The 25,482-nt window shown below is 36.0% G+C and overlaps 1 protein-coding gene across 1 annotated transcript in view; it reads left to right on the top strand.

The window, feature by feature from the left end:
- LOC136825456 (uncharacterized) overlaps nt 1–12,621 on the top strand; it is a 37,948-nt gene extending 25,327 nt beyond the window's left edge. The window contains exons 8-12 of the mRNA XM_067081927.1: nt 2,630–2,747; nt 2,947–3,076; nt 3,246–3,377; nt 6,296–6,418; nt 12,326–12,621. Of these exons, the coding sequence (XP_066938028.1) occupies nt 2,630–2,747; nt 2,947–3,076; nt 3,246–3,377; nt 6,296–6,418; nt 12,326–12,482 (660 nt within the window). The 3' untranslated portion in view covers nt 12,483–12,621. The remainder of the gene's footprint in view (nt 1–2,629; nt 2,748–2,946; nt 3,077–3,245; nt 3,378–6,295; nt 6,419–12,325) is intronic.
- The last annotated feature ends 12,861 nt before the right edge of the window (nt 12,622–25,482 follow it).

Raw genomic sequence — 25,482 nt, 5'->3', positions numbered from 1 at the left:
ATATATATATATATATATATATATATATATATATATATATATATATATAATTTATATATGTTGTGTGTGAGTGAAAGTGTACACGTGTGTATGTGTGTAAAGATTTCATGATATTCATGAAGCGTTTGTGGGTATATGCATAAGATAAGTAAGTTCTTGAGTCAAGAGGGTGTTATATCTCCAGGACTGTTTAATTATCTATAGGGCCAGAGTGTGGAAAGCCTGATGTTTGCAGATGATGCAATATTAATTGGGGATGGTGAAAAAAAAAACTTCGCCATGTAGTGAAATAATGAAAGCGTTTGGAAGTGTTTGCAAGAGGAGAAAGTTGAGAGTAAGTGTGGTCAGGACCAATGCTATGAGGCTCAGTTAAGCGATTGTGGCGGGTGGAGGAATGGACGCATTTGATTCATATAAGCATTTGGGCGTATGTGCGTCTGCACTCAGCATCTAACTCAGGGTATAGTCCATTGAATGATTATTTTAGAGGAGAAACACGACGTTAGATTTCTTTTTAAAGATGGCAGTGGGGAGAATGTCCTTGGAAGCTGGGTCAACCCACCTAATGCCCCAGGTGGCGCGAGACTTGCATGGCGCAAGATTACTGTACTCCGTTTTCTTTAGAGGATCATGAAGATTAATGTCCGTTTTCGTTATCAATGTGTACCTGCGTCTTTGCACGACATTTCTTTCTTATTTTTCAGGCCTTTTCTACTGATACATTCCTTGTTGTCTCGTAATCTGTAGAGAATTCATCAGACGCATCTTTTATGATATTAATTTTATTTCCATTTTTCTATAATACTGTTTATTATTATATATATATATATATATATATATATATATATATATATATATGTGTGTATGTATATATATATGTGTGTGTATGTATGTATGTATGTATGTATGTATGTATGTATATGTATATATGTATATATGTATATATATATATATATATATATATATATATATATATATATATATATATATATATATATATATATATATATATATATATCACGCTGAGTGCAGACACTTGCAACGCCATAACTTGTATTGGTCCTTTTGATATGATAGTAAGGCCCAAAGAACGTAAACAAAGAGTCATGCTGACCCCAGGTTCATTCATAAAATTTAGCGAGCATCGTCGGATGTATGTGCAGTCGTTCTACTGGGAATATTGACAAAGGACAGACAATACAAGGTATTTTATAAATCTGTTTTATGGCAAAATTCTTTTGCATTCATCAAAAGAGGTCTCAGTTGTTTGTTTGACGAAGCTGGTTTAGGGTAAAAGTCTTTTACAGTTATGAAAGGCTGAGTCAGTTGTGTATTCTGCGCTTGTGCAGAATATTTTTGCATTTCTCATTTTATTGCAATATCAGTTTCTGTTTAGGAAAATAAGGTGATTCATAAATCACTCTACAGGTAACTTGTTAGGCAGTTCTAATCCATCGGTTTTTCGCTGTTTTTTAAAACATGAAATGTCTATCTTTCCATCGAAAATATTTAGCATAATGTGAATGGTATCGAAGATAGAAAAATAATGAAGACTAAAATCTGATTTGGTCTCCATTCGACTGATGACCTCGTCAAAAAACTGTTTGAACTTACTTCAAGGCATTTACCTCTGGTGTGGAAAAAATAACACAAATCTCCTCTCTTTAATGCTATCAAATTCACTACCGAGACAATAGAAACTGAAAATATCTGCATATAAATTTTTCTTACTTGAAAACCGGTTTACGAATAATAAGGAAAACAAAAAATCACGGGTCAACTTTCTTTAGAACTTGTTCAAATGGATAGTCGTCTCGAGGAATTGATGAAAATAATCATGTTTTCATATTCTCCATTTTTGTTGTGAATCTTATCAAGGTTAGCCGGGATGACGCACGGAATATTATTAACGTCTGTGACCCTGAATAACACGGTGTTTGTTATACAGGATTTAAAGAGTTTTTTTTTTTTAACAGGATCCTGATATAGCGTCCACAATAGATTCCCAATGGCCATCCCAAAAATCTGTTGATAACATTTCCCATTAAACGTGAACCCGTAGTTGTTTATGCATATCTAACGAAATGATTCCCGCTGTTCTTTTGATACAGTTGTAGCATCTTTAATGAGCACTCCAGCAAAAACTGTAAACACATTAGAGTTAATTAGTCCGGTGACTGAGTCAAGTGAATCCCATTCAGATGTTTTTTTTACGAGACGCTCAATCTTCCATGGTATGAATGTGATGTTCTTCCCAATGATGGGTAGCTCAGTATCTTGGTAATGTAGATTCTCGCTTTTTGCCAGTGACTCTCATTATTGTAGCCAGTTACGGCTTAGTGTGCAATGAACTTGATTTGAAAAATGAACTTCATAAAAGCCGAAAATAGCAAAGTCGGCGTAATAAAAGCGAAGAATTAAACCGAATAAATATCAGGAACTGACTCGTGCGAAATAAAAATTCTCCAAAACATTACGTCTATATTTTTTTATTTTTTATTTTCTTAACATTAGTCCCTTTGACGAAGGCAAATGCTGTTTCAAAATGAAATATGCTGACTGTAGTAAGATATTTGAAAACCACATTCAAAAATATATATGTATAAACAAATTCACTTTCTTTCGGCAGCTATCGCCTTTCCACAACTCACCAAATCCATTCCTTGTGAAGGATGCGTCAGGAAACAAGAACCTTCCAGTCCCGCAGTTGGTCGGTGGGGACGGCCTTCCAGTGTCTGGATCCCAAGGTTTGTTGACGCGAACATTTCTCGATTTGATTTAAGCTTTAAAGCATTCATGATTTCGAGTGCTTTCCGGATGATGAGGAAATACTGTTACACTGATTCTAATGACTTTTGTAGTTTTCATATAGTCAATCAATCCAGTTCCAGATTTTAAATGTATTAAATTTTTTGTTTTCTTCTCCGGGTCCAAATGGGTTTGCAGGTTCTCAAGGCAGTTTGCAAATCACTCCGGAGATGCTTGAAAAATTGCCTGCCTACCTAAAGGAGGCACCCCCATGTGCGACCGTGCCCACCAACAGATCCTTCTGCCTGATGCCCCAGGATTACCCAAGGTAATGGGAAATTTTGCGCTAGTTTCATCAAGGTAAAGATTTCCAGTAAGGACTCTCTGAGTACTTAGTAAACTAAACTTTAAAATTATCAAAACCTTTTAGAAATTTCGTGAGGATTTAGGATATTAAGAAGACGCGTACTAATTGCTGAATCGTGATTTCTTTCCAGTGAACTCGCGGAATCTTTAGTTCTGACGTACAGTAGTGAAATAGAGGAGATTAAGAACGCCTTGAAGACGTTGCCTGCTCCATCGGCAGACATCTCTGAAGCACAGGATCAGTTGCCATCTATCGACACGAGGTGGGTCTCATAATTAATTACTGATAAGATAAAATGAAATTGAACACATCGTTGTTACTTCTAGGAATGGCAGCAAGGAGCAGCACACACAATATGCAGATTTCTTATAAACACTTGCTCTTACACGTTCAACAAAAGAGTATTGCAGATTATTGCTGTAATACCTACTCTCCTCGAATGCTAGACCCCGTAGTGGGGTAGCGCCGTCAGTAACTTCATGCGGTGCACTGTGGGCGTTACTTAAGGTTCTTTGCAGCGTGCCTTCGGCCCCAAGCTGCAACCCCTTTCGTTCCTTTTAATTTTACTGTACCTCCTTTCATATTCTCTTTCTTCCATCTTACTTTCCACCCTCTCCTAGCAGTTGATTCATAGTGCAACTGCGATTTTCTTCCTGTTACACCTTTCGAACCTTACTGTCAATTTCCGTTTCAGCGCTGAATGACCTCATAGGTCCCAGTGCTTGGCCTTTGTCCTAAATTCTGTATTCATTTTAATTCACTCAAGCACTAGATTTAAAACGTTCATGTTTTTGTATAAAAAAATTACATTAGGTTAAACGTAATTTATTCTTATATACTACAAACGTCTGATTAGAGTTCACTTACGTATTTAAAGAGCTGAGGCATTTTCTATCGATAACTAATTTCCAGGAGCCTCTGGTGTACTCTGTGGCTGGAATTCACCGGGAGTACTTCTTAGCAGAAGAGTAAAAAATTGATTATAAATTTTCAAGGATTGTGATTGGTTTCACTTATCATCAAAATAATAGAATTTTAATACCTGATACACAATCCACAAATAGATCTGCAGCCGCAGTGGTTCGTTAGCTGTGATGTTGTTTGATTACTAATTTATGTCCCTGCACTTTCAAAAAGAGACGATTGCTGTCATCCATCAAACAACAATCCTTTTACTTTAATGTCACAAGTTGCTAAAGTATTTCAGAAACTCATCTCTCACTGTATAAAATTCGTACAGTCTAGTTTTCTTCTTTCACCAGTTAAGAACCACTAGAAAACTATTTAAGTGCCTTACCTTTGATTTATTGTCTTTTCTGAAGGACCTTGGAGAGTCTTTTGTCATTACTCCAAATAACTCCGGAACATTTCAGAGACTGTTAGGATGCTCTGACGTTTAAACTCTTTGATAATGTATTTCCTTTACCTTTCAAGAGTCATCTTTGGCATTTTATTTAAACTCTGTGTTGGCTTCTTTTGATGGTACAGTATATCTTCAACTGTTTCAGTTTCTAAAGGCGTCCTTAATTGTTCTGACGGTTGGTTAGTTCAGTATCAGCAGGCTTTGTGCCAGCACTGGCCATTGCCAAAAGGTTGCCCTTGGTTGTATTATGATATTAAAGGAGAGAAGCGGCCTGATATGGACCTCTGGACTCTTTCAAACTTATAGAAAGAGATGATTCTGTCTTCTCACAAGTTTACTCTCATCTTTGACCTTCGCTCTGAATGTACCGTTTTCATGTTTTTGGTGGCGATTCATCGTTGTGTACCTAATTCCCCTCGCCTTATGGCCAGTGTCATTATTCGTACTTAATCCTAAATGGCATTTCTCCATCGATCAACTCTAATCTAATGAATATATCTAAATGAAGATTCCATGGTTTATTCAAGTTAATTGTTTCCAGAACAGTTTTTACCTGCCTTTGTGTATTCTTCTATCAAATTTTATTTTTATTTGATGGAACTGAACTCAGCCTCTCCTCTTTAAACATCTTTGATATTCAGATCACAAACTTGCCTCGGGGAGATCACATACTCTAAACTGATTAATCTACAATGAAGCCAGCTTTTTCTTTCGCTGCTGTGAATTCTTTGCTTCGTCTCAGTTATACTTTGACCTTAAACTGTCTGTTCCCATCCCCTTCTGGAGATACAGATAACGTATTCAGAGTGTTTCTTCTTTAGTTTCCCTTCTTGACAAAAGCGAATTAGAGGGAAATCTTTTTTTTATTAGTGAGAGCCCTCATCTAGATCCGCTTTCTCTCTCTGCTGCAAGGTGGCGCCACCGTCTCTTATTCCGTATTTCGAGTTCCTCGTTGGGCGAGTGGGTTCCGTTCTTAGCTAGCACTCCGCTGGCCGCGAGTTCGAATCTCCGACCGGCCAATGAAGAATAAGAGGAATTTATTTCTGGTGATAGAAATTCATTTCTCGCTGTAATGTGGTTCGGAACCCACAATAAGCTGTAGGTCCCGTTGCTAGGTAACAAGTTGGTTCTTAGCCACGTAAAATAAGTCTAATCCTTCGGGCCACCCCTAGGAGAGCTGTTAATCAGCTCAGTGGTCTGGTAAAACTAAGGTATACTTAACGTATTCCGTATTTCGGCTTTTGCAAAATTAAGCTGGCAGGCGTCTGGCGTTTTCAGCAGCGCTGAATAAAATACGCATAGTTCAGCCCTGTTTCTGCCAAAAATACATGTTCTGTATAATCCTTCCTTGTGAGATCTTTACAAGGTTCAATAAAGTGTTGATTTTCCTCTTTTTCGGAATATCAAAATATCATGATTCAGTCTGTAAGTTAAGTATACCGTAGTTTAACCAGACCGCTGAGCTGATTAACAGCTCTCCTAGGGCTGGCCCGAATGATTAGACTTATTTTACGTGGCTAAGAACCAACTGGTTACCTAGCAACGGGACCTACAGCTTATTGTGGAATCCGAACCACATTATAGCGAGAAATGATTTTCTGTCACCAGAAATAAATTCCTCTAATTCTTCATTGGCCGGCTGGAGACTCGAACGCGGGCCCAGCAAAGTGCTGGCCGAGAACTATACCGACCCGTCCAACGAGGAACTGAGTCAGTCTGTAAATAATGATATCAACAAGAATGATAGAAGCAGCAGAAGTAGAAAAAATAATTATGAAAGCTTTCGTAATTACCATAAAAATTCTCTGGCTTTTCAGTTTCGATTGCGAGAGCGAGGAACGGACAGTAGAACTCAGCTGGGCAATCGATGTCCTAGGCAGTTGGTTCGTCATTATGCAGACACCTCCCTTCGCCCAGCCCATCACTGTCACCACCTGCAGGTAGGTTACTCTCGCGCAGGGAAAATCTATTTCTTTCGTTTTTATTTTTTGTCGATTCTCGAATCGTGGTTTTGCAAGGGGTTAGATGTTGAGTCTCAAATTTTGGATGTTACGAGTCGAGATGTTTGAATTTTAGTGGAGCTGGATGTTCAAGGTGTGGATGTTGATAATGATAATGGTACTGACTATATTGTTAGTACTGTTGTCTTGTTAGTACTGTGATGATAATACTAACAATATAGCCCATTACTGTTCAAAGTTCTTTTGCTTATTTCTTAAACTGCAGACAAAAGGTAAAATACTGTACATTTAACGCATGGCATAATCGCTGTTGATAATGAATATTTATCGTTAAGCGTTCATGTATTTTTTAATAATTGAATTTTCTCCGTTTGACATTATATTATGACGTAATCATTACTGAATTTGTCAGTGTTTTTTCGTGATTCATAGTTTTACAGTACGCTTCAGTTCGGTTGTCATAAAATATTTTTGTTTTTATTAATATCCTTATTACTGTTATGTCTTTTGTGCACACGTTCTTATGGAACTTGGCAAAGAACCAATGACTTAACTGGTAAGATGCCAAATGGTAGAAAGCCATTATGATGAAAGAGAAAGCCAGAGAGAGAGAGAGAGAGAGAGAGAGAGAGAGAGAGAGAGAGAGAGAATATAAGATTATATATTGAATATATATATATATATATATATATATATATATATATATATATATATATATATATATATATATATATATATTATATATATATATATATATATATATATATATATATATATATATGTATGTATGTATGTATATAATATATATCTATATATATATCCCAGAGAGGGAGAAAGAGAGTGAAAGAGAACACGTTCGCAGCAAGTGCGTTCTGGCGAAAGACGCAATTGCATTAAACAGTTGCACTCATGCGTTACCTTACTTCTATGGAGGAAGTTTTGTGGGTCAAAAAAAAAAAGCTCTTTCGTCGAAGGTTAAAGAGAATGTCGCATCCTGTTTCTGTCGGAGAGAAGAGCTGTACTATCATCGAGAGTTAAAGAGGATGGTGTGGAGTTAATGGTCGTGACTTGGAATGGCTCCGCTAATTCATCAGATTTATTGTCTCTCAGGCGCTTGCTTCGTGCTGGTACTCATCGAAGGATGTAAAACTCTGCTTTAGTCGCTTTCGGAAATCTCTCTCTCTCTCTCTCTCTCTCTCTCTCTCTCTCTCTCTCTCTCTCTCTCTCACACACACATATATATGTACATACATATATACACATAAGCAAATACTGGATTTGAATTTGAAATAAAGTAGTGAAAAATGACCCGTGATTGTAAGCAAAAGAAAATGGACTCTCTTTATCTCTCTCTCTCTCTCTCTCTCTCTCTCTCTCTCTCTCTCTCTCTCTCTCTCTCTCTGATGGTTAAATATTACATTTGACATAAAGAAAAAATGGACTGTGTTTACAAGCCCGGAACTCTCTCTCTCTCTCTCTCTCTCTCTCTCTCTCATAATCAAACATTAGATTTGACATAAAGCAAAAATATGGGCAGTTTGTAAGTCCGGGACATCTCTCTCTCTCTCTCTCTCTCTCTCTCTCTCTCTCTCTCTCTCTCTCTCTCTCTCTCTCTCACATGATTAAATATTGGAATTGACATAAATAAAAAATGGAACATGTTTGTAAGCCCTTATTAATTAAAATCCAGGTGTTGCTGGGTTCCAGCAGATAATAATGAACTAATATCTTTACGGACATCACTTAGACAAAAGCATCGCCAACTCTGTGTATCAATCTATTGGTTGTACGTGTTTATTCAGTATTTATCCTTTATAACGTTGGTTTTCTTAATTTATCCCTGAAGCTTCATTTTCTCTCTCTCTCTCTCTCTCTCTCTCTCTCTCTCTCTCTCTCTCTCTCTCTCTCTCTCTCTCTCATTATGTAACTGTTCTCCCTCGGTTTTGTTATTTAAACTTGTTTCACGTATTTTTCGGGTGATCATTAAGAAGGTGAAATATTGGCAAAACATTCAGGAATATCGGAAGCGAAATGAGAGTAATTTAGTTGGAGGAAAAAAGAAGTCATATCGATGTGCTCCTTCTCATGACGCTTATAACTTCGCCTTTCACACTGGCAGGAAAGAAATGTGATAGGGGAAAGATTAGAATTATCTGTCATTCAGCTTAGATGCGGTAATTTCGAGTTTCTTTCGAGGCAGAATAAAATCTTATAATAATTATTGTTCTTAGTCAACAATAAAGCGTTTCCCCTAACTGTTGGTGGCTCCTGAGAAACACCAACACAACGGTCACTACCATATTCATACCTTAACTACTGCATCATGGATGGATCATCCGTGCAGTAAAACTTCCATAAAATTAGACTCTTTGTCCATTATTATTGTTACGAGCTGGATAGCGCACGCTACACTGCCCTGGAACGCGGTGCTGGCCGTCATGTCTCCCCTACCCTCCCGATCCCCTACTTACCTCACCTCCGCCTTGGGTGGACAAACAGGTTTGCTGGAGGAGGGTGGATGTGTCATGTCTCCCCTAACCTCCTGATCCCCTACCTACCCCGCCTCCCCCCGGGGTGGACAAACAGGTCTGCAGGAGAAGGGTGGACGCGCCATGTCTCCCCTACCCTCCCGATCCCCTACCTACCCCGCCCCAAACCCGGGGCGGACAAACAAGAAAGATTCACTCGGATTTTATTATTATAGGTAATAATAGCATGCATGAAAAAAGGAAACTGAACAAAGAAATTGTGATTTGAATAAACTATAAATGAAAAACTAACAAATAGATAAGTAAATAAAAATAAAAATAAAAGAATTTACAAATAAACACTTGAACAGCACCTAGCTTGTGCATCTCTCTTTCTTGGGAAAAGTCCAGAGGTCCACACCAGGCTTCTAACGGGCTACAGTATTATTATTATTATTATTATTATTATTATTATTATTATTATTATTCAGCAGATGAAACCCTTTCCTATGGAACAAGCCAACAGGGGCCATTGACCTGAAATTCAAGTTTCCAAAGAATATGGCGTTCATTAGGAAGAATTACGAGGAAGTAAAGTGAAATACAAAAAGAAGAGATCCCACCTATCAAAAAGGAAAAAAATTAATAAATAGATGAAAAAAAGTATTAAAATGCAAGAAGAATAGTGTTAGTAAAAGAATAGTGTTAGTAATACAATCCTTCAAAATTAATGTCATCAGAATGAGCTCCCGACTGCATCGACCTGCCGAGTTGTTTTGACTTGTCAGTCATTACCAATTATTAAAAATTTTTACCTGACGTCAAACTAATCGTGCAATTTTCAAATAGCCTCCGTTGCATTTCACCGGCTTTCAACATTCGCGGAAGTAATTTACATGATGCGGTGCGCTTCAAAGAATAACATGTATTGGACAACGAGATTTTTATTATATTTATTTACTTATATATCTATATTTAATTATTTATTTTTATTTTTATTTATTTAGTTATTTATGTACTTAAAAAGTTACAGCCACGAAGGAAGAGTGAAACAGTTGAGATGCCAAGTACTTTCGTCTTATTACCAAGAGAAACAATTGAGGTGCTAAGTACTTTCGTCTTATTACCAAGACCACGTCTTGGTAATAAGACGAAAGTACTTAGCACCTCAGTTGTTTCGCTTTTCCTTCGTGGCTGTAACTTTGTTCGTATAATCATCACGTTTTTACCTTTTCCGTGATTTAAAATCAAACATTTATTTACTTATCTGTAAATGGTATTTGCTGTATGGAAAACTGAGTTTTTTATTATCAAGGTGATGACTTTCTGTATTGTACGAGCAATTAGGGTGTTTATCAAAATTCAAAATTTAGAAAATTGAACGAAGTTTGGCTGGCATGGCATTCAAAGGTCAGTGTCTGTCACAGACTTGAAAGAACATAAAAGAAGAGGAAAAAGTGAGTTGATCCTTTTACTTTCGGGAATGAAGTTTGCAAAGAAACATTCAGTGATTTGGAAACCTGCCAGGAAGTTCTTAATTTTGATCCTTCATTTTCCTTTTGCCTTTAGATAAATCAAAGAAATATTCATGGCTTTTTTCTCCTGTAATTTTTCTTTTTTCTTTATATCCCTTCCGTATTAGCTAACTTGCTTTTGAAGTGTCGTATGCATTTCTTCGTAAGTCGAGAATTTATTGAGGATCCAGTGTCTCTAGATGCAAACACTATATCAAAGATGCTTACTTATTTCATATATCAGGCAAATGCTCGTTCGCATTTTCAGAACATCAGACATCCTGATTTCATACCAACAGTTGTAAATTTTATTTGTGAAAGTCATAGCTTTCCTTTTTTACTTTATTTTCTTCTGTTTTTTCTGCTTTTAAAGCCCATGTTTTCAACATTGTCAAGCATTTCTGTACTGAAAGTCTCTTTTGTGATTCAGCCAACCTGTTGTATTTTGAAGTTTTAATAATGGTGTCTTTATTGTTCAAAATGTTAGATTGTAAGATTTTTGTCCTCTCTCTCTCTCTCTCTCTCTCTCTCTCTCTCTCTCTCTCTCTCTCTCTCTCTCTTGTAGTATTTAGCAAATTCAACCAAGAGTCCTGAATTCTGATAATCTTGACAACTTTTCCCTGAAATCTTTAGTACCTGGGTTTATGAGTTAGTTCTTGCTTATTTGTTTAACAATTTAATTCACTTTCGTTGCCAAATCTTACCGCCCAGTTTCAAAAATTTTTCCCTTCATTGCAAAAATACAAGACAGTCTTAGTAGTTTAAGGAGTCTTAGTACTAAACAGAGATGGTCGGATTTAATAGTTTAAATGATTCAGCTTTTCAGTTGCGAGTTTTGTGTTCATTTGAGACAAAGGCCATTTTCTGCTTGCTCCAAAACGATATGAAAACACCAGACTGATAAATCCTTCTTGTTATTGGTAGCCCTTTGACATATTTCGGCTATAAACCCTGAAAGATGTAGGTTTAATTCTCTTAGTACAGAAACTCCCGCGCTTGACTTACTTAGCGATGGCATTACATCTTCATCAGTTGTCTTCACTTACGTAAGGGCTTATTGCGATGCTTCGGCATGCCCAGTCCCGAATATGATCCTACGCGAGACGCTTCGAGGCATATCTTAGCATTTTACCTACAGACTTTGCACGGAGCAGATAATGTTTGTGGAGAAGTTCAAGTCCCACTTAGTTGCTTCCAATATTGGTAACTCGGTGTGACCTCTCCCGGCAAAATTACAAGAGTTTCTCTGTCCCCGTGACTTGTGTATAGAATTTTTTTTCTAGTAATAAGATGTAGGAATCAGTAACTCAATCATACAATGCTCTCTCTCTCTCTCTCTCTCTCTCTCTCTCTCTCTCTCTCTCTCTCTCTCTCTCTCTCTCATGACTTTCGGTCGTTGCCTTCCTAACTAAAGGAAGTCGCTAATTTAAGAAAATATCTCAAAGGATATAGAATGACTTTTATTATGACGAGAACGTCATAGTAAAATCTTTTCGATTTTTGTTCTGTACTGATTTGATTGATACTCTCTCTTTCTCTCAGTATAGTATATATATATATATATATATATAATATATTATATATATATATATATATATATATATATATATATATATATATATATATATATATATATATATATATATATATATATGTATGTATATATATATATACAGTATATATTGTATGTTTAAAATATATGTTTATATAAATATTTTGAATATAGTAAAAGATTATCACCACATTCTTCAAACATCCAGATGGAACTTAATGAAGATTCCTTCGAGTATTTATTTATTTTAAATTCTTCTTCTTCTTGTTCTTCTTCTTCTTCTTCTTATTATTATTATTATTATTATTATTATTATTATTATTATTATTATTATTATTATTTTCTCCCATAGCCCACTAGCCCGCGTGAAAGGATGCCGCCCACTCCTGCAGCCCCGCCCGTTGATCGCCTTCCACCCGCAAGATCCACAGCCACGCCCTTTCATCTTCGACTTCCCTCTCCCAGTGACCTGCGTCTTCGCAGGCTCTTCGCAGAATGTAAGGCGCTGAGTGAATTTACCGAGTGAATTCCTGTGAGTCTCTCTCATACATACACATGTATTCATACAAGGCATACCTACAAAGAATACGTACATGAGCATGCACACTCATCTATTCATATGAGTTTTTTTGGTATACGGAATTCAGACGTTCTAAAATCTAGAATTTTCTGGGAAAAAAAGGGAGAATTTTTCCCCCTGTAAGGTCAAGAAATTGATTATGAGTTTTTTTTTTTTTAGACATAACTTCCTTATCTTTCATATATACAGGGTATACACGCATGCATACAAACACGCCTGTCTTTTGATTGTGTCTTGTTTGACAGTCACTTCAAACAGCTTGCAATTATTGCTGCCTCTGAAAGTGATATATAGATATATATATATATATATATATATATATATATATATATATATATATATATATATATATATATATATATATATATATATATATATATATATATATATATATATATATATATATATATATATATATATATATATATCCTTGTTTCAGTTCCATTGCAATCTGTTTAAAATATATATTTTAAATAAGAAATAAATTAATTACAATTATGCATATCTATATGTTTACAATATGTATGTGTAATATATTTATAAATGGCTTTTAAATAATAAATAAATATATTATAATTATATATATATATATACAATGTGTGTGTGTATTGTTTTATATATATATATATGTGTGTGTGTGTGTGTATTGTTTTACTGTTACATTGGACATACAATTTCAGCACACTACATAAAGAACTGAATGCTGTTTACCATAGTATACAGTACTCTGTATGTGTGGCCGAGTACTGTGTTCGAATGTTTCCATGCGGAATTTGTATATGTGTATGAACGGTACCTTTATATTTATATTGCGTCTAGTACATGTGCAAATTGTAGAATATATCGAAGACAGCTGTTGCCTTTTCTAGTTTTTATTTCATGTATTAATTTATTATCAGCGTACCACGTAAGTTATTTTGAATTTTTTGTATAGATACTTTCTCTCTCATATAAATATCTGATTTTCTTTTCTTCGACGTCATGTTCACTAATAGTATGGCACAGTAGTTTCTTTTTTTTTTTTCTTAGAACCTTTTTCTTCATTGCATAACTTTGCCGGGGTTGGAACTCTTCCGATACATATGTTAAAATAAACTATTATTAAGTATTACATCAACTTGTATTGGGAATTTTGCTCTCCTTAAATTTGGTGTCTTCAGTGGCACAGGATTACGAATAAATATTTATTTATGGATATTTGATTAGTTTCTTTAAAATCACCCGTATGTTTTCATTCGATGGAAATAGTTGTCATCAGGTGATTTTTCATCAAGCATAAATATGCTTCTTCTTCTTCTTCTTCTTCTTCTTCTTCTTCTTCTTCTTCTTCTTCTTCTTCTTCTTCTTTTTTCTTCTTCTTCTTCTTTCGACCTTATTAATCCCACCGTATAGCAGGGTCGGCCGCTCGAGTCAACTTTCTCCGTCTATTTCTATTCCTTGAGTCAACTTTCTCCATCTATTTCTATTCCTTGAGTCAACTTTCTCCATCTATTTCTATTCCTTGAGTCAACTTTCTCCATCTATTTCTATTCCTTGAGTCAACTTTCTCCATCTAACTTGAGTCAACTTTCTCCATCTATTTCTATTCCTTGAGTCAACTTTCTCCATCTATTTCTATTCCTTGAGTCAACTTTCTCCATCTATTTCTATTCCTTGAGTCAACTTTCTCCATCTATTTCTATTCCTTGAGTCAACTTTCTCCATCTATTTCTATTCCTTGAGTCAACTTTCTCCATGTATTTCTATTCTTTGCATCCTCCTCCCCCAGTCCCACCTCACCCATATCCCTCCGCACCACATCCATCCATCTGATCCGTTGACGCCCCACGCTCCTCCCCCCCATCACTGGCATGTTCTTAGCGCTCTTGATTGGTTCTACCTCCTCTCTTATTACATGGCCATAAAGCATAAATGTGCATTAAATGTTATAATTTGATGTAAGAACTAGCCTGTCAAAATGAATGTTTTTTTTATTGCTTAAGTAAATTCTTATTTGCATGTCTTTTATAGATATTTTGTTTTTTCTCTAAAAAAATAACTGTTCCAGAATCAATCTTCCACCAGTGCGTTTAAGTGCATACCCTTGGCCCCTGCCGTATCAGAGTGAATTCACACTTACTCTCACATATGATAAACTGATAATGACAGTCCTACTATTTCTTAGAAAAAAACAGTCGACTCAGTGATCAACTCATTATGACATTCATACTATTACTTAGAAAAGGCAGTCGACTTATACAGTACTGACCACACCGTGACTGTCTCATGACATCAGTGACATCCTGTAACACTGTCTGTAGACGCTGACGGCATGACTTTGACTTCGCAGGTACGCACGACTTCATCATACCACAACGGGCGACCGGATCTCCGACGACAATCAGGTCCTTTGGGATACGAAGAACGTCCTCTGAATCACGTGACACTGACTGACGGCAGCAGCATAGCACCAGCTGGCAGTGTAATAGATTATAGTCATTTCCAGCCTGATGATTCTTTCACGGGTGCCCCCGCGGAGTCGTCCGAAAACGGAGAGCGTCCTTGGTTTGTCCTTAGACCTACCGTCCTCTATGACGAGGATGGGGACTTTTCTGAGGACTTTTCTGAGGATACAGGTCACGACTGGCTAGAAACTGAGGTCAGCAGTGGGTCAGATCAGATTCCCTCTTCCTTGTTCTACATTTCACCTTTCTTAACTCTAATCGTTCTCCTCCTTCAAAGATGACAACGCGCAAAGTCTGTTACGGATTGTGAACGAGGTTTCCAAGCATCTTAGTGTGAAATTTTCACCCAGAGATTGAGGTCAATATTCGCAGATATTCATTGATAAACTACTGCAATAAATGTCGAGTGTAAACATGCAATGTATGAAATAATTTTAATGATATCTTATAAATCCGATGAATCGGGCTCTTTTGATATTAATGAGTAACCAATGAGAGACTTTCATCCACAGCTTAAAATGTTTACATTTTCAAGTGCGCATGTCATATGCAGTATTATCTGTATTAGACTTAAATTGCAGAAGCATGTCTCGAGTCCAAACATAACGAGATTCCTTTACTCTGAAAAAGTAAAGATAGCCTTGAATTTTGCCGCTCCAAGACTGTACAATAAACTCCCACTTGGTATCAGGAGGACTGAAAACATCAAGTCTTTCAGGAGAAAATGAAAGACTTAGTTAATCTCCGAGTGTTATGACAGCGTGGATATGACAATTAATATATAGAGCACGCTGCATAAATCTCAGAATGTCCTTGCATTATTGTGTACATGACGAGTAAGTCTGCGGCTCTTTCAGGTCGCCTTCGGGGAAGTGGGACATTACAAACAAATAAAAAATTCCCCGAAGTTTCTTCGGCGCTATCGTGTTTTCTGTATAGCGTATAATGCTGTATGAAACTCTCAGCTACGGCTCATGAAACTCTCAGCTGCGGCCCGTGAAACTTTCAGCCAGAGCCCGGTGGTGGCTTGGGTTGTTGGCACCTACAGCGGTGCCAGACGCAAGATCATGGCTAACTTTCACCTTAAATAAAATAAAAACTACTGAGGCTAGTGGGCTGCAGTTTGGCATGTTTGATGATTGGAGGGTGGATGATCAACATACCAATTTGCAGCCCTCTAGCCTCAGTAGTTTTTAAGATCTGAGGGCGGACGGACAGACAAATAGCCATCTCAATCATTTTACAGAAAACTTAAAAGGAAGAAACAGAAACAAAGATGAATTTATCCTCACTGACAGTCGGTCATTTATCTCGACTCAGTCCGTTATGTACCCGTCACCACTGATTTTTCAAGAACGCCTTGATACGCTAATTATGTGGCTGTTATCATATTACCGCTGATCTTTCAAGCGAATACAAAACATGGCAAGGCTGCAAAATTTTAGCCCAGTCCCACAAATAATAAATTGTACTAGAGAGTTACATACCACACTTTCCTGGTATGTGGTACTGCGTAGATGAGACAGGAAATACCAAAAAATCTGAATCAAGGTCTTTTACTAACTTGGCACCTTTTTTTTTTTGCTGGTTCGGGCAAGAGGTTTCTCTCACGAAGTGCTCGTTATCTTCTCTCTCTCTCTCTCTCTCTCTCTCTCTCTCTCTCTCTCTCTCTCTCTCTCTCTCTCTCAGGAAAGGCCAAGTTAGGGGAATGAGATTAGATGGAAATAGAGGACTTGGAGGGCCTCGGGAGGATAATTAAGGGAAGATAAGGAGCCTCGAGTGTGAAGATAAAGTATTAGAAGAAGAAAAGATGAAAGGTAAATTAAAAAGAACGAAAAGACGGTCAGTGCAAACTCTTCCCGAGAACTAAGTCGTTGTAAAGGAGAAAGTTAAAGGTCACTGCAAATCCTATGAGAAGAACATAGTTAAGAACTACAAAGGAAGAGGTGTTAATGGCACAGAGGAGGTGAGTCACTTTGACAGGTAAGAGGAACTGTTTAAGAGGAGAAGAATCGATACGTGAATCTCTTGTTGCATCTGTAGAAATTTATTGACAATTTTTGTAATAATTAGTTTAGAAAAATCACTAACTTTTTATGCTTTCTTGCTGTAGAAAAGGACATTGGGCAAGGATTAAAATAAAGTTTGATGTAATCTTAAACAAAGTAAAGCTAAAGACGTTTAAATTTGTAAAAAGAAAAAAAAAATAACGGAGTTCAGTTAAAAAAAAATTAATAAAAAGTATGAAAGAGAAAGGGTATAAATTAAGAATGTATCAAGTTAAAAAAAAAAATGCATCTCACGCGAATAGTGTAGTGTGCCCGCAACTGTGTTTGTGGAGTGAACGCTTAGGAACCAGGAACCATCTTGAAGGCTTGGAATGCCAGGACAAGGAGAGGCCATGACAGATGACTAACGAGAACAGCCTGTGTGACATTCTGGACAGGTGCTAAAACGGTTAAGAAAAAAAAATCGTCATAACGACTGACTCTGAAGTTAATGTTTTGATAGACACTATGGGAGATTTTTAAAACGGCCTGTCAAGTCTGATCTAAGAGCCAGATATGTTGTCACTTTATTTATTATACATGCATATATATATATATATATATATATATATATATATATATATATATATATATATATATATATATATATATATATATATATATATATATATATATACATATATATATATATATATACATATATATATATATATATATATATATATATATATATATATATATATATATATATATATATATATATATATATATATACATACATATATATACATACACACACACACACACACACACACATATATATATATATATATATATATATATATATATATATATATATATATGTCATAAGAAATTCTTAAACAAGAACAATGCTCTTCTATACCCCGGATATACAAGAAAAGAATTGTGAGGAAAAATATTGGGACTCACCTCTAAAAGAAATTCCAGTTCCATGAATATTCATATTCCCAACACAATCAAAAACGATGAATCTGCTTCCGTCCAACATTTTGTGGTTCCTTACCCCCACGAAATTTTATAGAAGAATTGATTGTTTTGTTTACGATTCTCTGGCATATTTTACAGAAGGATAATCAAATTTTCTATACCAGGCTTCAGTAGAGTATCGAAGAGAACTGGACTGATTTGCTTCATATTTTATTTCATCAGCCAATTCCAAATTAATAGTCTTTAACTAATAATTGATAACTTTTAAATAAAACTATTCCTCTCTTCCATTCATTGTTAACATGGCAATACATATCAAAATTCATATTCATTTTTGATACGAGAATCCTGACGGTAATGAGAATGGACGAAACGGAAATAAAAAACCTTTTGTGCTTGTCAGAAATTCCTCGAACAAATAAACTGGGTTTATTCATATCTTTCATGTGAATATGCCACTCTGAAACAAAAGCTATATTGTTATAACTTTTTTTTCGGTATTCCAGGGTTCAATATAGAATTTGGTGTCAGCCACAAATAATAGTTTGACTTTTACAAGGAAGATTTAAAACCTTGCGCTGTGATGGTGTGTACTGGAATGGACTCTAAATATGCAGTTTCAGTTAAACTTAATTAATGAAAATACATAATTAACGTGACAAAACATGATAACATGAAGTGAGAGTGAACTCAATAGAAAAATGCATTATGGAAAATTCATATTCGGAGATGGAAAAAATTATTACCTTTTCCTAATTATTCTAAAAGTCTGTGTTGACCGAGATTCTTCCAGCTCTTTCGATCTGCTTTCGATGTTTGTCATTATTAGCTCATTTGTATGCAAATCGCCTTGGCGAGGAACTATATACTAATTTAATGAAGGCCAATAAAATCCTTTCGTTCGTGAAATTCTTGTTTATTTGTTTGTTTGTTTTCTTTCATTTTAATTTGTATTCTGCCCTCCAATGGAAGACTGCAATATCTGCAAAAACACAAAACAGAAATGGTAGATACTGCAGTTTTCCCTTGTCTTACTACTGATTTTGCAGATACTGCAAATGGGACCCCTTAAATAAAGCACTGAAGAATCATTCTGAAACTGCAGTAACTTGTGTATTAGTGTTTCACGAGCCCGATAGGTGGCATGTCTCAGTTTCGAAAATTTTGCAGATACTGCAGTTTTCCATTATAGACCATTCTAATTTTATCCACTGTGCTTTATAAAATGTCTCGTATCCTTCTAACTCGGGCTTGTGTTATTCACAAAAGTCAAATGGACACAAGCATGGATTCACCTAATTACTTCCGTGCTTCCCTAAGGTAAACATGATTATAATGCAAAACTAATAATGAGAAAATGTTTCTCATGTTATTTTGTATTATAAGCATTTGTTTCTTCTTAAAGACTTTCGTCCTGCAAAGGGTTCACCTGTGTTGAGATTTTTCAATGAAATTAATACAATCAAGATGTGTTTTATTTCTCCTAATATCATCATCAAAGCTCATTTATGTAGGTTTAAATGTGGGGAAAAATAACGCTATTTATCTATCTATCTATCTATCTATCTATATATATATATATATATATATATATATATATATATATATATATATTGTCTATAAATATGTATATATATAATGTATGTGTATATATACACATGTATATTTATATCTAAATAATGTGTGTGTGTGTAAATTAACGGACGTCAAATTCAAGATTTATTAATTACAAATTCACGTAAGTATAAACACTAAACGCATCACAGAAACTGCAACTGTACAGACCAACCCAGTTACGCTTAAAGAAAACATATACCCGAGCAGAAAACATTTGTACTTAAGGGCTTTATCAGCTTATAAAAGAAAGGTTGATAACTTATAAAACAAAAAGTGATAACTTAGAAAAGTTATCACTTCTCCTTAGAAGAGATATTGTTCATTTCTACTAAGTGGGCGTTGTTCATTTATAAAAAAAAAATATAATAAAACATTTCAAGTTATTGTTTTCGTATATTGAAACGTGAAAGTTTACGCTTCCATATCTTATGCAGGTTAATTAAAGCAATAAAGGATAAATCATCGCGCTAAAGACATCTTAACAGTTCCTGAAAATCGATTCTTTAATATTTCATCTTCGTTCAATAACCTAACATGCGGCGGAGATCTTAGAGCAGGGATCATTTTATACAAATTTCATCTTCAACTGGCGTCAGAGACTCCTTGCTGAATTCCTCATTAGTGAAACACCTACCAGGTAACAGCTTCCCACATTTATTCAGTAGTGATGAGCATTCCTTGAAGGGCTTGGTTTGATTATTGTTTCGCTCCCGCTGCCACTAAGCTGTGGATCGCTTTCTTAGACTTTTTCCCCAAGGATCCCATGACCTTGTTTTTTTTTTGTGACGTTACAATCTCCTGATATATACACATACATACATACACATATCTGTATGTATAGCAGATGTACATATATATGTATAAATTATATATATACATATGTATGTATATGTACATATGTATATATATACACAAATATATATATATATATATATATATATATATATATATATATATATATATATATATATATATATATATACTGTATATATATAGAGAGAGAGAGAGAGAGGTATATGCAAGATATATATATATATATATATATATATATATATATATATATATATATATATATATATATATATATATATATATATATATATATATATGTGTGTGTATACTTTGCGTTTGTGTATTTATTGGTGATTCAGAGGTGTTATTGTTGAATACGCATCCCACCTTGGAAGATAAAAACAAAACGTCTGAGAGAAGACTTGTGGTTAAAGCTGTAGAGATGGTTGACTGATTTATTTTTGTTATCTGGCACCGTAACGTCAATGGCTACTAATGCCGCTGTAATTCCGGGCTGGTGACAGCTGAATTACGCTCAAATTCCAAAGCTTTGTTCTTGATCAACGAAATGCACCAACTTTGAGGATCTGCTACTGACAGCGAGATTAAATTCAAAATTGGGCACTTTGGCCGAGGTGTGTTTAATGAACCAAAGAATCTTTAAAGGTCTAGTGGTAGGTTGGTGGCTACTGTGTTAAGTCCGGGTTTGACAATTAACCAAGTCTGTGTTTCAACAACTACAAGAATCTTTAAAGCTGCAGTGATAGGGCGGCGACACAGGTGTTTAAACATCGTTCTTCTTGAAATCACAAGAGTGGCAGCTGTACTGATCTTGCCCAAGCTATTTAGCTTCGCTTTTATGGGATTCCGTGAGGCAACGGTATTTTTCACTGTTGATTAAATGTTAGGAGTTAGAGATTATAAAGGCTACTTTGTGCTATTTGCATCAGGTTTTATTAAAAGTTCTCAGTAGGGGGATTAATGCAGTCAGTTCACCTCACGTGGTGCACTGTAGGCATTACTTAAGAGTCTTTGCAGCTTCCCTTCGGCCCCTAGCTGCAACCGCTTTCGTTCCTTTTACTATACCTCCGTTCATATTCTCTTTCTTCCATCCCACGTTCCACCCTCTCGAACAAGTGTTTCGTAGTGCAACTGCGAGGTTTTCCTCCTGTTACACCTTTCAAACCTTCTTACTATCAATTTCACTTTCAGCGCTGAATGACCGCATAGGTCTCAGTGCTTGGCCGTTGGCCTAAATTCTATATTCTATTCTACCCTGTTAAAAGTTACGCTTGCAAAGAACGACTGGAAAATGCACAAGCAATCAGTACTGCATGTAGCAGTCACAGTACCTGATTACATCTCTGAATAATAAAACTCAAATATCTTACACTGCTGAAATATAAATCAACTACCGCTTCGTTAACAAAGAGAAAGGGCTTCTTACAATGCTTCATAGATATCCCAGTAATACAGAGTAAGCGACAGAATTTGTAAGGGACCTTTTCGTTGCTTTCAAGATATCTACGACAGACAATGTACATGACTGAAATTCGTTAGCGTGTCTTACTAATTCGTTGAAAAACCTTCGTAAAACCTGGGGCTTGTATGAGGAATTAAAAGAGCTAATTTCCGTCATTGCAATATAATCTCTACGTCTGTGCGCTCACGATGTGTTCAGCAGACTGAAAAAAGAAACAAGTTAACCTCAAGTTTTATTGTGATGGATGGGTCACCGACACACTGAGATGTAGAGATCAGCCTGGAAGCAAAAAGAGTACACTAGAGACATTCAGCACAATAGAAAAGAGGAGAGCCTGAACTTATTTTTACAAAGCTTTCGCTCTCTCAAACTCACACCACACAACTCAGTTCTAGTTTGTTTGCTGAGTCACATATGCTAATAGTTTTGTCGCAAAACAGTACGCCCCCCTAACAGACCTTTCCATCCTTCTAGGGAGTTATATTTACGGTCCCCAAAGTTTCGTAGTATCGTATCATTCAGATAGTTCATTCTGATCACCCCTGAAATCAAGCCAGTCAACTTCTTGGTATTTTTTGTTATGCAGTCTGCAAGCAACATTGTTCCCGTCTGCCATTTTTCCCCCACTTGCTCAAGTGCCGAGGATGTTTTTGCAAGAGTAAGTTGTGCGCGTGCATTAGCGATAAACAAAAATATTTTCGCACTATTATTGTCCCCTTTTAATGACTAACACGCGCATTGACAACCTATTCTGAGCCAGAACTCTGAAATATCAAAGGTGGAAAAACAATGGTTGCTTTTAAAGCTGTGCGGTGACGGAGGGAGTTCGACGGAGAGGACTGTCCGCCCAAATTTACTCCCGCCTGTAGAATGGACAGACTTTTGCTTGCCGTCTATTGTTTGGCGGGCTGTAGCAGGACTGGTTAATGACTACTTCGTTATAAAAGATCAAATACTAATTATCTATACTAGTAACTCAGGTACGCTGTGAAAAGGATTGCAAATGAGATCTATTTTCGTGGGGGATTGAGGCCAAACTGACACCTACCTACCTCAAGTGATTAGGATGCGTGGAAACTTTTCTGTTGTAAATTGCGAATTAGAAAGTATTTTCTATCATTTTATTTTTTGGAAAATTAAATCGTCAGTTTGGTTTCTTATGTATTTTTCATGTTTCATACCCACTAACAAAGGGTTTCTTTAAAAAAAAAAAAGCAAGTTCTGTTTCAGGAATTTTACATTTTTTTTATGGAATGTTATTTCCACTTTAACAGTGCACGAAAATTCTATCCTAACTAATCCGACTTCCATGAAAATATATTACTCATTCAGCGCACAGTATAATTAGCAAATAAAACAATTAATTTACTTTCTATCGTTTTCCAAATTTTAAATAAACTGTTTCAGCTCAGAAACTGCCAGAGCACAGAATCAGAAGGTCACTTAGCACAGGTGTGACGACAGATAATAAAAGTTGTAATTCGACGGAACACCTGAAATCCACCTTTTCTCAGAACACCGAGAATGTGAAACAATAACAGACGGGATGAATCATAATTTTCTGGCGTCTTTTAACAGCTGGTCGCCGAAACGTGCACCAAGTACTGGTCGCTGGTATAGTGGTTAGTGTCTTGGAATGCCACTCAGATGTCACGAGTTCGCGCCTCGCCCAGGACGATGAAAAATCACCGGCTCTGTATCATGATCAGTTACTGCCGCGGTGTGGGGTCTGCGACGGGAGGTTGAAACCAACATATTCTTTGGAAGCTTGAATTTCAAGTCAATGGCCCCGTGGGATTGTTCCACGTGAATAGGCTTCATCTACTGAATAAAAAAAAATAGTTAATATTAGTTGCAAAACTGAAGATGTCTCACGACTTCTTGGTTGTATAACACCTTCATGGTTGAAATGGTTTGATGAATAGAAGCTCAACCAATCCATATGTTAGGTCAAATACAGATAAGTTATGCAGCGCATTAAAAGAGTGAGCGCTGAAGGCCAGGTGTGATATTTAACTCCTAATGACATTCAGCTTGGCATTTAAAAATAAAACCATCAACAGAAAAATACTACCGTTAATAAGAGCAGTTTCTGCTGAGTTGCTAATTGATTTGCTGATATAAATATTAACGTAGTATTTTCGTCAGGCTACGAGATAGGAAATGGAGGTGTCTTGAAAAATTTTTGGTTTTGATGTCCACGAAAAATAAGATTTTGGTGCTAAGTAGGCATATAAAAGAAAAGAGGTACTACTATAGTATGATATCTACCACCCATTTTCTACATTTGATCCCTCAGTGGCTAGTACTAAACAAGGCGAAAGTGTAGGTGAGTCACTGTTTCGCCGTGTTTAGTACTAGCCCCTGGGGGATCAAATAGTTTTATATATAGTTTGAGGAAGTAAATAAATAACTCGGTAGATATCATACTATAGCAGCACCAGAAGAGATAGGCCTATAAAGGAAAGAGTAAGAAACAAATGGGTGCCATGAAAACTTATAGTAATTCTTCTTTTAAACTAAGCAAGCCGCGATAGGGATAAAGCACTACATCAAGGTATTGCTTTAAGAAAAAAAAATCATATTAGTGATTCTTAAAGAATTTGGTTGAAAAAAAGAAATCCATAACATTATTAATATAAAATATATAAAGAAAATCCTATCCCGTAAAGGCAGAGACAGGCTGCCCCATGCAGAGATGATGCACTTGAGGTTCCGTTTAGTGTCTAATTGGGTGATGATAACGTGTGGATGTTTACTCAGCAGGAATAACACGTAAATAAGTTTAACAGGAGCAGGGAATTTGAAGACTTAAATTCACAAGATAGCTTAGGTTTAATGCAGACTTTAGTCAAGAAAAAAATGACAGATCAACGCCTGGAATGTAAGAGGGGAATTTCAAACCAAAGTCACGAAAGAGCAAAATCACTTTGGGTGACGCTTCACGACAGAGTGAGCCTAATGTGGGTTTAAGCCTGAAAAATCTGGAAGCAACGCAACTTTGATATGGGGTGTAAAACCGTTCACAAAATGTTGACGAAAGAGATGAAAGGCAATCAATGTTTTTTAATCTCGTTGCAAAAAAAAAACTTTTAAAGGATTAACTCTAAACACGCAGTAATCAAAAGGTTAAAAAGTTATATCTCTAAAAATACATAACAAAGTTCAAGAGCGCACTTACAGTCGCACAGAGCCCGTGTAGCCAGGGCGTGGGCCAGTTATTTTCTAACAATACTCATAAGCAGAAAATAAGGGTAAACGATGAGAGTATTCACTTGAAAGAAGCATCTAAGGTCGGAGGTGAGCTGAAAGATTAAAGATCAGTCAGTCCAAGATGTACAGATAGATACACTGAATTAGAAAATGAGAAAGCCACTCTTTATCTAGGATGTGTAAATAACAGCAATAATAATAATGATACTCTGATTTTTAGATCATTAGAAACTTATTGATAGCATACCACCTTTAATTATTAGATTTAAAATTTTCATTTGAACTGACTTTGGAAAAAGACGGTTCCTGGAAACTATCAAAGGAAATCCGACAGAAAGGACTACAATAAATATCAGACTTGCACACCGGTGCATTATGTCTTCATTTATTTTCTTTCTTTCT

This window comes from Macrobrachium rosenbergii, chromosome 37 (assembly GCF_040412425.1).
Source record: "Macrobrachium rosenbergii isolate ZJJX-2024 chromosome 37, ASM4041242v1, whole genome shotgun sequence".
Taxonomy (NCBI): Eukaryota; Metazoa; Arthropoda; class Malacostraca; order Decapoda; family Palaemonidae; genus Macrobrachium; species Macrobrachium rosenbergii.
Note: the sequence above shows the minus strand (reverse complement) of the source record. Positions and strands in the feature narration are given on the sequence as shown.